Below are 16,982 nucleotides of genomic sequence, written 5' to 3'. Positions count from 1 at the left end.
CAAACAACCCCAACCCCACCCACCCTCCCACCCACCCACCCACACACACACACACAGTCTCAGGCAAAGACAGGGATGACACCATTACAATGGGAGTTTTGCCACTTACTGATAGGAATGCAGGGTCCTCATGCCATAGCTCAAAGCGTCCTCCCAGCGAGCGAGCTGAATGCAGGCGTCCATGGCAGCATCGAGCATCTTCGACAGATAGAGGTTAGTGTCTGGCAGGACATCTCGATTCTTATCTAGGAGAGCCTGGCATATGTCCATAATCTCTTCCCAGTCTGTTATTAACTTCAGTTAAGGAGTCAGGCAGGAAAGTAAAACAGAAACCCATAAGATATTATTTTACAAAAGACAGCTGCTTTAGGCTAAATAAGGGCATCTGCTCTGCACTCAAGGGCCTCGTGCTCCTGGCTACTTTGTTCCGAGACAAAATTCGACACACAATATATCTCCAATTTAATTAATCTTCTTTTATACCAGAGCAGTGTGCTAGACAGTTCAAAGCAGGAATGGTGGAGACTTGTCTTGTGTGGTGTGTGACCACATCCCCCACTGCTTTTACAGTTTTTATACATGAGGATGTCTCGTTCTTCAGAAACTCCAAACACACCAACCTACACTCCCAACCTTCAGCCCCACGCTCCTGATCTACGGGCACCCAGCGCGGAGGGGGGCCGGGAAGGAGGAGGACCTCCTCGTGAACCTGCTCCTGGGCTTGGCTAAGTTAGCCATTAACAGGTCCAGGCAGCGGGCGATCGAGGGGGGAGTCCCGCCCGACTGTTTGTCCCTCTTCCGCGACTACGTTCGCAGCCGGGTGTCCCTGGAGAGGGAGCACGCGGTGTCTGCCGGCACTGTCGAGGCCTTCCGTGCCCGGTGGGCACCGCGGGGGTTGGGGTGCTTTATCGACCCTCTTAATCACATTATGGTTTGGTGTTTGTAAGTTTTCTTTAAACTTTGTCTTTGGTTTTACAGCTGACCTAACTTAGGGGCTGTGTTTACTTTATCCCTCATTTTGTTGATTTAGTTTATTAGGCTGGCTTTAAAAGAGCTACACTCCCAACACAAGACTCAATACGCAGCTTCCCACTCTAACTCCTTCTTTGCCCAAGGTCTCAACACATTTGTACTTCTTGTCATCCTTTATTCACTGCATTGAGGCATGTAAAAACCAAACTTGGCATCAAGCTAACTCTGTTATACCAAACAAACCCATCGCCAAACTTTGTCTAGGTTTTGTGTGCATAATGCAACACACTTGTTCCACTTTATCCAAATTTGGATTTGGGATGCGAATGTCACTGTCAGTCAGTGCTTACTGTTCAGCCTTAGTTACCCTGAGGGCATTAAGAGTCAACATTGTACTGTGCACTGGAGTTTTTTTTATATTCATTCACGGGATGTGGGCGTCGCTGGCTAGGCCAGCACTTATTACCCATTCCTAATTGCCCTTGAGAAGGTGGTGGTGAGCTGCCTTCTTGAACCGCTGCAGTCCCTGTGGTGTAGATACACCCGCAGTGCTGTTAGGGACGGAGTTCCAGGATTTTGACCCAGTGACAGTGAAGGAACGGGGATATATTTCCAAGTCAGGATGGTGTGTGGCTCGGAGGGGAACTTCCAGGTGGTGATGTTCCCATGTATTTGCTGCTCTTGTCCTTCTAGATGGTAGTGGTGGTGGATTTGGAAGATGCTGCCTAAGGAGCCTTGGTGAATTTCTGCAGTGCACCTTGTAGATGGCACACTGCTGCTACTATTCGTCAGTGGTGGAGGGAGTGAATGTTTGTGGAAGGGGTGCCAATCAAGCGGGCTGCTTTGTCCTGGATGGTGTCCAGCTTCTTCAGTGTTAGAGCTGCACTCATCCAGGCAAGTGGAGAGTATTCCATCACACTCCTGACTTGTGCCTTGTAGATGGTGGACAGGCTTTGGGGAGTTAGGAGTGAGTTACTTACTGCAGGATACCTAGCCTCTGACCTGCTCTTGTAGCCACAGTATTTATGTGGCTACAAGAGTCACTTGCATGTAACCCTTACCTGAAAGGCAGAGGTTTAGGATTAAATGGAGCTGGGTCCTCTCGGAGTGTTTAGCATTAGCTGCCCCCACTCTTAATTTGCAGCATAACCACCTCCTTCAAGGCAGACCAGAGTGGTAAGAACATGGAACGTGGAGTAACTGAGGTGAATAACAGATACATTCAAGAGGAAGCTAGATAAGCACATGAGGGAAAAAGGAATAGAGGGTTAAGCTGTTGGCTTAGATTAGTGCTTCCCAAACATGTTCTTGGTGTGACCCTGTTTTAGTGCCTCAGAGTTGTACAGAGCCTTGGTGAGGCCTCAGCTGGAGTACTGTGTGCAGTTCTGGTCGCCACATTATAGGAAGGATGTGATTGCACTGGAGGGGATGCAGAGGAGATTCACCAGGATGTTGCCTGGGATGAAACATTTAAGTTATGAAGAGAGGTTGAATAGACTTGGGTTGTTTTCGTTGGAGCAGAGAAGACTGAGGGGCAACCTGATCGAGGTGTACAAGATTATGAGGGGCATGAACAGGGTGGATAGGGAGTGGTTGTTCCCCTTAGTTGAAGGGTCAGTCATGAGGGGACATAAGTTCAAGTGAGGGGCAGGTAGGTCAGGTGTTTCTCACGTGTTGGTGCAGACTCGATGGGCTGAAGGGCCTCTTCTGCACTGTGAGATTCTGTGATTCTATGTGGCCCCAGAGTGAAAATTTAGGGTGCGGTGGGGGGGTAAAAAAAATGAACCTACCTTTTCCCAGGTTTGTTTTTGCAGCAGCGATCCAGCCTCAGGGAGCAGTCATGAGGCAGTGGCCACCAATGGGAAAAATGGCGAGGACTTAAAAGGGCCTCACAGCTGTCAGAAATCAGTCCGAGCTCCATGGCTGTCTTGGAGCTCACGACCCCAAAATCTCCTCTCGTGACCACACTGGGTGTCACAACCCACAGTTTGGGAAACCCTGGAGCAGATGAAATAAGGTGGGAGGAGGTTCGGTGTGGGGCACAAGCACCGGCACAGACCTGTCTGGCTGAAAGACTTGTTTCTGTTCTCTAAATTCAATGCCGGTCCCAATTGACCTCTTGTTCTCCCTCTTATTCTTGTCCGCCTGACTGCTGCCATTTACTAAAGGCTTTGGGCCCATCTCTTTGGTTCAATAAAAAGAGGAAAAGCAACAGCCAGGCACAGCCATGAATGAAGTTTGCACAAAACCTGGAAGTCAGACCAGAACAACACCCTTGTTAGGAGTGCTGCACCATTCCGATGTTAAACTGACCCTAAGGCTTACTTACACATTGTCACTGAATGTTCCATATTACACTCTACCTCTAAATGAGTCGGTAGGGTTGAACAGTTTACAGGCAAAACGCAATTGGTTATCTGCACACGATGTGGTGCTGTGTTGTGGGCCAGGAGACATTCTAAGCTGGGGGATGTTCGATGAGGATGAAGGCTCAGATTCAAGAGCTTTGGGGCATCACAGACCCTTCACGCATTCTGTTTATCTTACGTGCCCCCGGGATGTGGGAATCACTGGCAAGGCCAGCATTTATGGCCCGTCTCTGGTTTCCCTGGAGACGGTGGGTAGTGGGCTGCCTTCTTTGCACCCGCTGCAGCCCATGTGGTGACGATGCTGTCACCGTGGTGAAGGTCAGAATTTCAGGACATCAACCCAGCGATAGTGAAGCAAGGGAAGCTGCATGTATCCAAGTCAGGATGCTGTGTAACTTGGAGGTGACAGTTCACCTTGCCCTTCTCGGTGGTAAGGTGCAGGGGAGGGGGCTGCTGCCTAAGTAACCTTTATGAATATTGCTGAAAAGAGGGGCAAGCTACCCAAGCTTTTCACCTTGCACTCATCAGGACAAATGCAAGAATGCCAAATTTCAAACACTTACAACAATTACAGGAGTAAAGGGTGCTGATTGGTTGGCAAGTCAACTCTGATTGGCCGGGGCATTGCCATGGGGTAAGCAACAGGGAATTAGAGGCTCTCTGTAGCGTACATTGTTGTGGTCGTTTGAAATTTGGCATGCTTGTGTTTGTCCTGATGAGAGCAAGATGAAAAGCTTCAGCAACATGTCTCCCTTTTCAGTAATATTCAAGTTCTGTACCACCAAGCGACTGTCTGTAGCCTTTATGAGTTGCTGAAATGCACACTGCAGCCACAGTGCACTGGCGGTGGAGGGGATGGACATAGAGTTTGATTGAAGGGACACCAGCTCTGAATGGTGTCAAGGACAATGTGGGGGGGTCATAGGAAAAACTTTCCATTGGCTGGACACAAGGGAAACAGTCATGGTCAACATGGAGACCCAGTCATCTGAAATCCAGGCGTGTATCGGTTGGTTCGAGCCATCTTCAGCTCCTGCAACAATGTCTTGCCCTCACTCGCTTAGGTATGCACATGCTAAATAATGAATAAATAAGTCATTAGGTCAGGGGTTGGGCTGTATGTTGACGATTCTGCCGTGTTCAGCTTCATTCACAACTCCTCGGACAGTGAAATAGCCCATGCCAGCCCACTGTAGGATCTGGATATCTACCAGGCCCCGGGCCGACCAATTAAAGGCAACATTCGTGCCCCGTATGAGTCAACACGAATAAAGGAAAGCTCAGCCATCCCACGTTTTCCTTTCAATGGCGCCACAATAGCTGAAGCAGACACCAGCATCATCTTGGAAGTCACCATTCACCAGCAGTGGACTAGGCTACAAGAGTAGGGCAGAGTTGGGTATCCTGCCACAAATGGCCCCCCACGCCTGACCTCTCATGCCTCCCCACCATTGACAAGGCTCAGATCAGGAGTCCGATGGAATACACGTCACCCCTCTGAATGAGGTCAGCTTTAACAACACTCAAAAGGTTCAACGCCATTCAAGTTCGCCTGATTAGCACCTCCCCTCACCAGGCTCATTCTGTCTGATTCAGGAAAGAAATCAGCGAACTGACTGAGGGTTACATATTTATAAAGAATTCAATTATTCAGAAAGCTGGGGTGGAAGGGCTGCAGAACTTGGAAGATGGTCCAGGGTAATGTTAACTGCGGCTTTCGCTTGGCCGCTTCCTACAGGACATAGCCTCGAATAAAACATGCATGCAACAAAGCAAAACGTAATAATAAATATAAAATAAACGGGTCAACATGCCAGCTAGTAATAATTTACTTCAATAGTGTAGGAATGTCTTGCCACTGTCATGAAAGGCTTTTGCTCAGTTAGATGGTGGGGCCACGGCAGGTAAACTGAAAGCTGCTATCTAGAGAATAAGATCCACAAACAGGAGTTACCTTCAATATACTGATCATTGCAAACCAGTCTTGTGATCTGAACTCGCTGTGTGCCAACCTCCGCAATCTCTTGTGACTGTTTATACTTCATTTGGAGGGATCGTAGGTAGTTATGTGAATTGTTTGTTCCACTGAATGAGGAAGACGAGAGGAAGAGAGAGAGAGAGGGAGAAAGGGAGAATGAGAGGATATGAGAAAGAGAGAGAGAGAGAGAAAGAAAGTGAGAGAAAACGCGTAGACAGCAGGGCAGACAGGGGAAGAGGGTGAGCGACGAACAGGAGAGCTAGAGAGAGAAGGCAAATAGGGAAAGGGTGAAGGACACGTGAGGCAGGGTGGGGTGGGGTGGGGTGGGGAGAGAGCAGGGACAGGAGATGGGAGGCAGAGTTTTTGTATGTGCTTGTGTCATTATTGAGCCACACAAGGCCAGATGGCACCACCAGCTGATGCCAGGATCGATCCCTGGTCTTTCATGAGGTAACCGACATTTGTGGGAGTGGCAACAGGAGCACCACAATCAGCCTCAGTACCACTGGTTTTAGGAGGCAAATAGAAAAAAGAGAGCACCGATTCCCACTGCTGATCACCGACCAATGGTGTCCACTGGAAGGTGCACACATCAGAGGAGAACAGAACTGGCCTCATTCTGGATTCCCCTCTGGCTCCTCACTGGCCTCTGGCGTGAAGCACTGGAAGCTCACAACCTTCACCCGCCCCCAGCGACAGTACCGCATGGAGCAGAACACTGACTGGTGGGGTAGAGGGGGAGCGGGAGGGGTGAACTGTCAGAACGACAGAAACAGGAGATGTCCTCAACCATTATTGGGCACCTGAGAGCAGCATTGGCAACTGTGCACACAGTCCTCCCCAGAAAATAGACGATGGGGCTCTCACCAGCTGGCTATTTTCCTTTGTTGGAGGCATTAGTCGGCTGCCTGTTAAACTCTAGGTAGGAATGAGTAACCTCCGCAGAAAGACAGAGACATCTGAGCTAACCACCCTGCCATGTGGGGTGCAGCAGGCTTGGACCTAAACAGGACAGATTGAAAAATATTAATAAAATGTAATTGGCAAATGGACCTTTGGGATCAAAGGTTACGGGGAGAAGGCGGGAGAATGGGGTTGAGAAACTTATCAGCCATGATTGAATGGCAGAGCAGACTCGATGGGCCGATTGGCTTAATTTCTGCTCCTATGTCTTATGGTCTTATGGACTTTGATATAGTCAAGTGTAAGGTGGTGCATGTTAGTAGGACGCATACAGAGGTCACTTAATCCTTGGAAATTAGCCTAAATGGGGGAGAAGGACAAAGGGATGGAGGGGTATTGAGTCACAAATTGATGAAAGCGGCAACGGAAGTTAATAAAGCCATAAAAATGCAAACAAAGCACCGGGGTTTATTTCTAGAGGGATAGAATTGAAAAGCAGAGAGCTTATGTTAAACGTGTACAGAGCCTGGGTTAGACTACTGTACACATTTCTGGTCGCCGTATTATAAAAACAACATAGAGGCGCTGGAGAAGGAGATAACAAAGTTTACAAGGAAAATACCAGGACTGAGAGGTTACACCCGCCAGGAAAGATTAAAAGGGCTCGGGCTTTGTCCTCTGGAAGAAAGAAGGCTGAGGGGTGACCTGATAGAAGCCTTCAAGATTTTATAAAAGGTATTCGACAAGGCATAAGTAGAAAAAAAGTGTTTTCACTTGTGACAGTAAAAACTAGGGGGCCACGAGTATCAGCTTCTCGCCTGTGAGTCCAGTAAGGAATTTACGAGACATTTCCGTACTCAGAGAGTTAGGATATGAAACTCATTATCACAAGGAGTCATTGAGATGAATAACTTAAGAGAAATAAATAAGGGAGAAACATATATGATGGAGTTAGGCAAAATGGGCGGGAGGAGGCCCGTGTTGGACGTAACTATTGGTGTAGATCAGTTCATTGAATGGCCTTTATCTGGGCTATAAATTTGTGTAATATCAAAAAGATTTAAGGTTGAACATTCCAAACCCCCACACATCTTCAGGGAGAAGGGCAGCCTAGCAGGACAACTGGTCAAAGTGCTCTGCAATTTTAATAGTGTCTGAGTCATCTCCCTAACCCTATAGACCTTTGCTGCTCTAACACTGACAGGATAGACTCTACAGGGGGCATGGCGAAATTCAAAACAAGACAACCGGCAGTCATGTGATTTCCACCAACCCCTACACCCCAATAACCCAGGAAAGTGTTGCCGGGTCAGGGTCTCAGGCCAGCCTGAAGTTGCGGCCCTGCTGTAGGATGCACGGGGACACTCCCCCATCAGTGATGTCATGAGGGCGGCCTAGCAGGGTCAGAAGCCTAACTCCAGGAGCTCCATGCCATGCCTGAGAATTTGCTGCCACCTACATTATTTCACTGTACGAAAGGAGGGGTGCTGAGAGCAAATATCTTACCTTCTCTCTCCCTTTGCATACAAAAGCTGCGCTTTTAAAGTCTACACCGAGTCTACATTCTCAGCTTCAAAACCATGAGCTTCTTTTGATCCCCATATGTCACTTTTAGCCTCAATTTCAGTAAAATATAAAATCCTGAGGTCACCAACTGAGGGACGCCCACGCTGGGAAGTGGAAAATTCCCCATCCTTTTTTTCTGCTTGGCGTCAGTATTAAACATTCCCTCCTCTCACCTTGCTCTGATAATATACCTCAGGCCTGAGGTCAGAGAAACATCTACCATCAATGTGGGTTACCCATTTTCTCATCAGCCATCCAAAGTGACACTGCCAGCCTACTGCCTGTTTGGCATGCGTGCCAACCTTTCAAACTCATTTTATCTGGGTCCACAGTCGCCCGCAAGGACAGGAGCCTTAGGTCCCCAAGGGGACAAGGACAACCCACGTACTAACCCACAATGCCCCACCCATCCACCACCTGATGTAAATAATTGTTTTACCGTCATTGTTCTCTCAGCTTTCTGACAAACGGCCTTACTCTCCCCGACAGTGGGAAGGCACCGTAAGAGCTGCTGAAAAATGGGTGCTTTGTGCAAGGACATCCCTGACTATTGAGTAAGGCTGTTGCTGCACTGCTTTGTACCATCCAGATCAAAGAATCAGCCAACCCAGGCTGGGCACTTCACCACATGAGACAACTCTAGTCAAGAACAGTTACCATACAATTAACCTTTCAAGCTGTCATCAATCTACTTAGCAGCTTTGCAAACTCAAGAGCAAATATGATGTGTAAGCCAAGAAAATAATTGGGTTGGAATAGAAAGAAAAGGAGCGAAGGCTTGCATTTCTATTGTAACTTTCATAGCCTCAGGACATCGCAAAATGCTTTACAGCCAATGAAGTAGTGTCACTATTGTGGCGTAGGAAACACAGCAGCCAATTTGCACACAGTCAGCCCCCACACGTAGCAATGTTTTTTGTGATGCTGGCTGAGTGTTAAATATTGGCTAAGGGGCCAGGGATAACTCTTATGCTCTCCTTCAAAGCAGTGCCTTGGATCTTTTAAGATAAAAGCAAAAAACTGCGGATGCTGGAAATCCAAAACAAAACTAATACCTGGAAAACCTCAGCAGGACTGGCAGCATCTGCGGAGAGTCCGTATGACTCTTCAACAGAACTAAGGAAAAATAGAAGAGAGGTGAAATATAAGCTAGTTTAAGAGGGGGTGGGACAAGTACAGCTGGATAGAGGGCCAGTGATAGGTGGAGATAGCCAAAAGATGTCATAGACAAAAGAACAAAGAGGTGTTGAAGGTGGTGATATTATCTAAGGAATATGCTAATTAAGGGTAGAAAGCAGGACAAGCAAGGTACAGAAAGCCCTAGTGGGGGTGGGGTGGGGTGGGGTGGGGTAAAGGAATCGAAAAAGGCTAAAAGGTAGAGATAAAACAATGGATGGAAATACATTTAAAAATAATGGAAATAGGTGGGAAAAGAAAAATCTATAATAATTATTGGAAAAAGGGGGGGATCGGAAAGGGGGTGGGGATGGAGGAGAGAGTTCATGATCTAAAATTGTTGAACTCAATATTCAGTCCAGAAGGCTGTAAAGTGCCTAGTCAGAAGATGAGGTGCTGTTCCTCCAGTTTGCGTTGAGCTTCACTGGAACAATGCAGCAGGCCAAGGACGGACATGTGGGCATGAAAGCAGGGTGGAGTGTTGAAACGGCAAGTGACAGGGAGGTCTGGGTAATGCTTGCGGACAGACCGAAGGTGTTCTGCAAAGCGGTCACCCAGTCTGCGTTTGGTCTCTCCAATGTAGAGGAAACCGCATTGGGAGCCTCCGCATTCAAAGGATCATCCTCTGCCATTTCCGCCAACTCCAGCATGATGCCACCACTAAACACATCTTCCCTTTGGCATTCTGCAGGGATTGTTCCCTCCGGGACACCCTGGTCCACTCCTCCATCACCCCCTACATCTCAACCCCCTCCCACGGCACCTTCCCATGCAACCGCAGAAGGTGCAACACCTGCCCCTTTACTTCTCCTCTCCTCACCGTCCAAGGGCCCAAACACTCCTTTCAAGTGAAGCTGCAGTTCACTTGCACTTCCCTCAATTTAGTCTACTGCATTCGTTGCTCCCAATGCGGTTTCCTCTACATTGGAGAGACCAAACGCAGGCTGGGTGACCGCTTTGCAGAACATCTTCGGTCTGTCCGCAAGCATTACCCAGACCTCCCTGTCGCTTGCCATTTCAACACTCCACCCTGCTCTCATGCCCACATGTCCGTCCTTGGCCTGCTGCATTGTTCCAGTGAAGCTCAACGCAAACTGGAGGAACAGCACCTCATCTTCTGACTAGGCACTTTACAGCCTTCCGGACTGAATATTGAGTTCAACAATTTTAGATCATGAACTCTCTCCTCCATCCCCACCCCCTTTCTGATTGCCCCCCTTTTTTTTCCAATAATTTATATAGATTTTTCTTTTCCCACCTATTTCCATTATTTTAAAACGTATTTCCATCCATTGTTTTATCTCTACCTTTTAGCCTTTTTCAATTCCTTTACCCCACCCCACCCCCACTAGGGCTATCTGTACCTTGCTCGTCCTGCTTTCTACCCTTAATTAGCACATTCCTCAGATAATATCACCACCTTCAACACCTCTTTGTTCTTTTGTCTATGACATCTTTTGGCTATCTCCACCTATCACTGGCCCTCTATCCAGCTCTACTTGTCCCACCCCCCCTTAAACCAGCTTATATTTCACCTCTCTTCTATTTTTCCTTAGTTCTGTTGAAGAGTCATACGGACTCGAAACGTTAACTGTGTTCCTCTCCGCAGATGCTGTCAGACCTGCTGAGTTTTTCAGGTATTTTTATTTTTGCCGTAGGATCTTTTGCCTGAGGAGGCAGAGGGGGCCTCGGTTTTTTTGTCTCGTGTGAAAAATGGTACCTCTGACAGCGCCGTACTCCCTCAGTACTGCGCTGGGGTGTCAGTCTTGATTTTGTGCTCAAGATTCTGGAGTGGGACTTGAATCAATAATCCTCTGACTCAGGTGGAGAGCATGACCACTGAACTAAGACAACCTGGACCAGGAGCTAATGTGCAACAGAGAGCTGATATAATGCGCTACTTGATAGGCAGTCAAATGTCAGGGTGCATGATACACTAACCTGGAACAGTACAGAAACAACCTGAGAAAAGCGACCAACAAGGCCAGTGGACCAATCCTTCTCATTTTTAATAACACCTTCCCCTGGAAGCAGGGCCCCTATAGAATGGTGTTCAAACAGTGGGTATTCCCTCTCTGTTGGGAAGTGATCAGGGAATCGTGTGGATTGGTCTCTCTAAATTTTTACCTCCTCCTCCCTTCCTATAACACAAGCAAGATATTGGAACTTGGTGGAAGAGGCATCGTGACTCAGTGTCACATTTCATTCCCGCAAGATATTACACCAGCAATGTATTTTTTTATTCATTTGTGGGATGTGGGCGTCGCTGGCTAGGCCAGCATTTATTGCCCATCCCTAGTTGCCCTTGAGAAGGTGGTGGTGAGCTGCCTTCTTGAACCGCTGCAGTCCATGTGGTGTAGGCACACCCATAGTGCTGTTAGGAAGAGAGTTCCAGGGTTTTGACCCAGTGACAGTGAAGGAACGGCGATATATTTCCAAGTCAGGATGGTGTGTGGCTTGGAGGGGAACTTCCAGGTGGTGGTGTTCCCATCTATCTGCTACCCTTGTCCTTCTAGGTGGTGGAGGTCGTGGGTTTGGAAGGTGCTGTTGAAGGAGGCTTGGTGAGTTGCTACAGTGCATCTTGTATAAAGTGCATCAATGGTGGAGTGAGTGAACGTTGAAGGTGACGGATGGGGTGCCAATCCAGCGGCTGCTTTGTCCTGGCTGGTGTCGAGCTTCTAGAGTGTTGTTGGAGCTGCACTCATCCAGGCAAGTGGAGAGTATTCCATCACACTCCTGATTGTGCCTTGTAGATGGTGAACAGGCTTTGGAGAGTCGGGTAGTTGAGTTACTTGCAGCAGAATTCTCAGCTTCTGACCTGTTCTTGTAGCCACAGTATTTATATGGCTGGTCAATGGTAACCCCGAGGATGCTGGTGGGGTTTAAGTGATGGCAATGCTATTGAATATCAAGGAGGATGGTTAGATTCTCCCTTGTTCAAGATGGCTAGTGTCTGGCACTTGGGTGGCATATAAATGTTACTTGTTACTTATCAGCCCAAGCCATAATGTGGTCCAGGTCTTGATGCATGTGGGCATGGACTGCTTCGGTGACTGAGAGGTGGCAAATGGCACTGAATTCAGTGCAATCATGAGCGAACATTATCACTGCACCAAATGATCCCACCACACTTGTTCACCATGCAGCATCAGTTATAGGGTCACTAGGGCAAGCAGCACTTGGCACTTTGTTACTGCAGCAAAATGACATTAAGGACAGAATTTTGCATCCCAAGGTCGGGCGCGTGCCTGACCCGAACGGGCGTATGATTGCCCGAGATGGCGTCGAGCGAGTGTCCCGCCCTCATCGTGCACTCGCGGCGATATTTCACTGGGTGGGGCGCGCCGACGGCAGGAACGCACCCGCTGACAATTAGACGGGTAATTAAGCCCATTAACGGCCCAATTGTCAGCGACGTTTCACGGCAGACAGGCCAATCGGACGGGCGGGCTTTACATTTTTGATGAAACCATCATCCAAGGGCGGGGATTGAAATCTCCGTTAGGATTTAAAATAAAAAGAAATACCCGGGGGGCTGTTTTTTTGATGAGGTCTGTTTTCAGGTGCTTGATTGTGCAGCGTGGACATTTTGTTTGACAGCATTTCTGCGCTTTCTTTTGTTATCTGGAGGTCTGTAGCTCCCCGGGGCAGCTGTCCCGCCTTCAGGGAGCTCGGTGGAAACGCTCCCCAGTACCCGCGGTGACATCAGTGCCCACCCTCTTCCCATCCCTACCGGCCTTTCTCCGGGTAGCGTTTCACGCTGGCTGCCCGTTAATTGACCAGCTAGCGTGAGATCGCGATCATAGCGCGATCATAGCGCGATCTCAGCCGGGCGCGCGTTTTAGGTCCGCTTCGATCTCGGGCACACCCTGAGAGCAAAATTCAGGCCTAAATATCTGTTCCTGGAACGACTGAGCAGGAGCTCAGAGTGTGGCCGCGCACTCACACTGCAGCACGTCACCGACATTCATGGCGGAAGGCAGGCACTGGAAGAGAAGTAGGAAGGAGAGAAGGAAAGTGAGCGACCCCTGAAAACTATTGGGTAATTGCACCCACCCTTACCCTGTCACCGTTTCCTTACAGAACCCTCCGGAGAGGTCACTTACGCGGCTCCTCAGTCAGAAGGAGTTGGGGAAAGCTTCCAATCAAAGGGAGGAGTTGGAAGGAACCAGAATTGGAGAAAGAGAAGCCGTGTGCACAAAGTACAAAGCATGGGGATGCAGGCTGCCTCTATCTTGTAAGGGTTGATGTGCAAGCTTCATCTCGCATCAGCCATGTAGATGTAATTGGTCTCAGTGTTGCCTGAGGCCTTGCATCATAAGGATACTTCCTGCAGATTGCAGCTCCTCCACTTTTGGAATCGATTCCTCGACCTCCTTCCAGGCATGTTCCTCGCCTGCCAGCAGATCAGAATCCTGCACAGAATAAGAAGGAAAGTTCATACCCTTAACCATGTCAGGGCCCACCCACTCCACCACCACCCCCCACCGCCTCTCATTACTTGAAAACAGTAGGAGTTGTCAACCACTGTTCATTCCTCCCCCACCGGCCCAGTTCCCCACCCCAGATTCCTGCTCAGCTTCACGTCAATGAAAAAAAGAGTGTTCCTATCTGACAGCAACAGACACTCTGATCATCTCGGGAGCCTCAGCGCGGCTGCATGAACAGATGCTGGTTGGAGTAAATTGTTCTGAAACCCACTTACATCTGCCATTGGTGCTGAGAAAGTGCTTTTCTAAGATTATTAAACATGTCAAGCTCTTAACACATGAAATTTCTACCTATTGACTACACCTGTCTTCTTATGTTTCTTCCACAACCATAGATTTTCCTACATTACTACAAAATACTTAACTAGCTGTAAAGTGCTTTGGGGTATCCTGAAAAGCACTATATAAATAATCTACAAGTAATCTATAAAAATTGTATACATAAATATAGATATAGGTGATCTATACACATTTATATAAATCTGTATAAATTATCTATATGAATAATTGATAGGTAATCTATATAAATTACCTATATTAATTGTCTATAGGTAATCTATATAAATTATCTATATAAATAATCTATCCACCTATTTATTTTATTCGTTGATGGATCTGGGGATCGCTGGCAAGATCGGTATTTATTGCCCATCGCCAATTGCCCTTGAGAAGGTGGTGGTGAGCTGCCTTCTTGAACCACTGCAGTCCATGTGGTGTAGGTACACCCATAGTGTTGCTAGGGAGGGAGTTCCAGGATTTTGACCCAGCGACAGTGAAGGAACAGCGATATATTTCCAAATCAGTATGGTATGTGGCTTGGAGGGCAACTTGCAGGTGGTGGTGTTCCCATGCATCTGCTGCCTTTGTCCTTCCAGGTAGTAGAGGTCGCAGGTGTGGAAGGTGCTGTCTAAGGAGCCTTGGTGAGTTCCTGCAGTGCATCTTGTCGGTGGTAGATACTCCTGCCACTGTGCCTCTGTGGTCAAGAGACTGAATATTGAAGATGATGGATGAGGTGCCAATCAAGCGGGCTGCTTTATCCTGGATGGTGTCCAGCTTCTTCAGTGTTGCTGGAGCTGCATTCATCCAGGCAAGTGGAGAGCATTCCAACACACTCCTGATTTCTGCCTTGGATATGGTGGCCAGGTTTTGGGGAGTCAGGAGGTGAGTTACTCACCACAAAATTCCCAGCCTCTGACCTGCTCTTGTAGCCACAGTATTTATATGGTTGTTCCAGAAAAGTTTCTGGTCAATGGTAGCCCTCAGGATGTTGATAGTGGGGGATTCAGTGATGGTAATGCCATTGAATGTCAAAGGGAGATGGTTAGCTTCTCTCTTGTTGGAGGCGGTTGTTGCCTGGCACTTGTTGGTGTGAATGTTGTTGGCCACTTATCAGCTCATGCCTGAATGTTGTCCAGGTTTTGCTGCATGCGGGTAAGGACTGCTTCAGTATCTGAGGAGTCATGAATGGCACTGAACTCTATGCAACCATCATTGAACATCCCCACTTCAGAAAGGAGGGAAGGTCATTGATGAAGTAGTTGAAGATGGTCAGGCCTAGTACCCTGAGGAACACCTGCAGCAATGTCCTGCCACTGAGGTAATTTGGCCTCCAAAAACCACAACCATCTTTTCCCTTGTACAGGGTTTGACTCAAACCAGTGCACGGCTTTCCCCCACCATCCCACTGACTTCCATATTACTTGAACAAAAGCTGCCTTGATGTCAACGACAGTCACTCTTACCTCGCCTCTGGAATTCAGGTCTTGTGTCCACGTTTGAGGTCTAGAGCCAAGTGGTCCTGCCAGAAACCAAACTGAGCATCGATCAGCAGGTTATGTGTGAGTTAACTTTCCTGATGATGACTGATTGTGGACTGATGGGGCAGTAATTGGCCAAATTGGATTTGTCCTGCTTTTTGTGGACAGGTCATACCTGGGCAGCTTTCCACATTTCCAGGTAGATGCCAGGTGGCAGTTTTGACAGAACAGAGCGGTTTGCTAGGCCATTTCAGAGGGCAGTTAAGAGTCTGGAGTCACACGTAGGGAGAATCTGGTAAGGGCTGCAGATTTCCTCCCCTAAAGGACCTTAGTAAACCAGATGGGCTTTGACTGATAGCTTCATGATCATACTAGCATTTTATTCCAGGCTTTTATTTGATTAATTGAATGTAAATTCCTCAGCCACTGTGATGGGATTTGAACTCATATCTCCAGATCATTAGTTGAGATGCTCTGGGTTACTAGTCCAGTGACATTACCACTCTGCTACCACACTATATCGAAAATTACGTCAAATTACCTATCTATCAAACAATCTATCAGCTGAGGGGTAAATATGAGTCAGGACATGTTCAAAACAGTGCAATGGGATCATCTACGTCCACCTAAGGGAGGATGTAGGATCTGGTTTCATCAATTGTCTGTAAGCACTCCTTCAGTACGGCACTGGGGTGTCAGTCTGGAAGACATACTCAAGTGCCTGCAGCGGGACTTGAACCCACAACCTCTGGGTCAGAGGCCAGAGTTTTGCTCACCGAGCCACAGCTGAGATGTGCTCTGCACTAGGAAGGCATCTATGGTGCAAAAAAACTGAGTGCAGTAGTAACCTTCACTGCGACTGCTCACGCGATGAGTGAAATCAGGTGGCCTTCTCCCCATCCTGCTCACCTCCCAATTTAAAGCAGGTTCAGATCGCTATAGTGTGGGTGTGGACAGGGTCAGGCTTGGCTGATGTGCCCTTTGGGTAAACGGCCACCAGATAATCACGCAGATAAACACACACATACACAGACAGACAGACACACACACACACAGACACAGGCAGACATGCACAGACACACACACACACACACACACATATACAGGCAGACGTGCACAGACACACACACACACACAGACAGACACACAGAAACACACAGACACACAGAAACACACAGACACACATGTCTTCCATTATCATTTACAAGTTCATGATAAAATATCACAGAGAATCGGCATTTTTTTTCCCATCGCAGAAGCACTGCCCTGTGCACCCGGTACACGCAGGGAGACACCTTCAGGAAGGAACAGCCAGCCCTGCAGAGTTCATTGTTGCGTGAAAGGCAAAGTCTTTCAGCGGAGGCAAAGCTAGCTTGCTGAAACAGGCGCAGTTTCAGTCTTAATAAATGGTGGGTGTTCCACAAGAGTCGGAAGTTCCAGACGTGTTGAGTCCATGCTGCACCTCCGCTAAACGCTCGCACACGTGCACCCACTTTACCGGCCTGCGTCTGATGTGGTTCTGCAGCCACCCCTCCAAGCTACTGCCCACAGATGGTTCTGATTAGAATCCAGTCAGCGAGTTGTTTTATGTACTTATTTCTGGCAACATTACCTCTGCACAAGGATACACGGGACCCATGGGCATTTTAGTCCCGCAATGGGGGAGGGTGCAGGCAAATGCAGATCCAGCTGCACACTCTGCTGTTTTTGGCCACCATCACACAGCTTCTGTGGCAGCTCTGAGCATTTAGGAAGTGGCCTATTCCTTTAA

The 16,982-nt window shown here is 48.1% G+C and overlaps 1 protein-coding gene across 6 annotated transcripts in view; it reads right to left on the bottom strand.

The window, feature by feature from the left end:
* The window catches only part of smyd3 (SET and MYND domain containing 3), a 732,860-nt gene that overhangs the window by 61,908 nt on the left and 653,970 nt on the right, over nucleotides 1-16,982 (bottom strand). For 5 of the 6 annotated variants that reach the window (XM_078557395.1, XM_078557397.1, XM_078557398.1 and 2 more), the window contains 2 exons: nucleotides 13,292-13,379; nucleotides 110-284 (listed from right to left, as the gene is read on the bottom strand). In XM_078557395.1, the coding sequence (XP_078413521.1) occupies nucleotides 110-284; nucleotides 13,292-13,379 (263 nt within the window). Of the gene's footprint in view, nucleotides 1-109; nucleotides 295-13,291; nucleotides 13,380-16,982 lie in introns of all 6 variants that reach the window. The other variant, XM_078557396.1, reaches the window with a different exon arrangement.

This window comes from Cetorhinus maximus, chromosome 14 (assembly GCF_964194155.1).
Source record: "Cetorhinus maximus chromosome 14, sCetMax3.hap1.1, whole genome shotgun sequence".
NCBI lineage: Eukaryota > Metazoa > Chordata > Chondrichthyes > Lamniformes > Cetorhinidae > Cetorhinus > Cetorhinus maximus.
The sequence above is the reverse complement of the archived record's forward strand: the minus strand, read 5'-3'. Positions and strand labels throughout refer to the sequence as shown.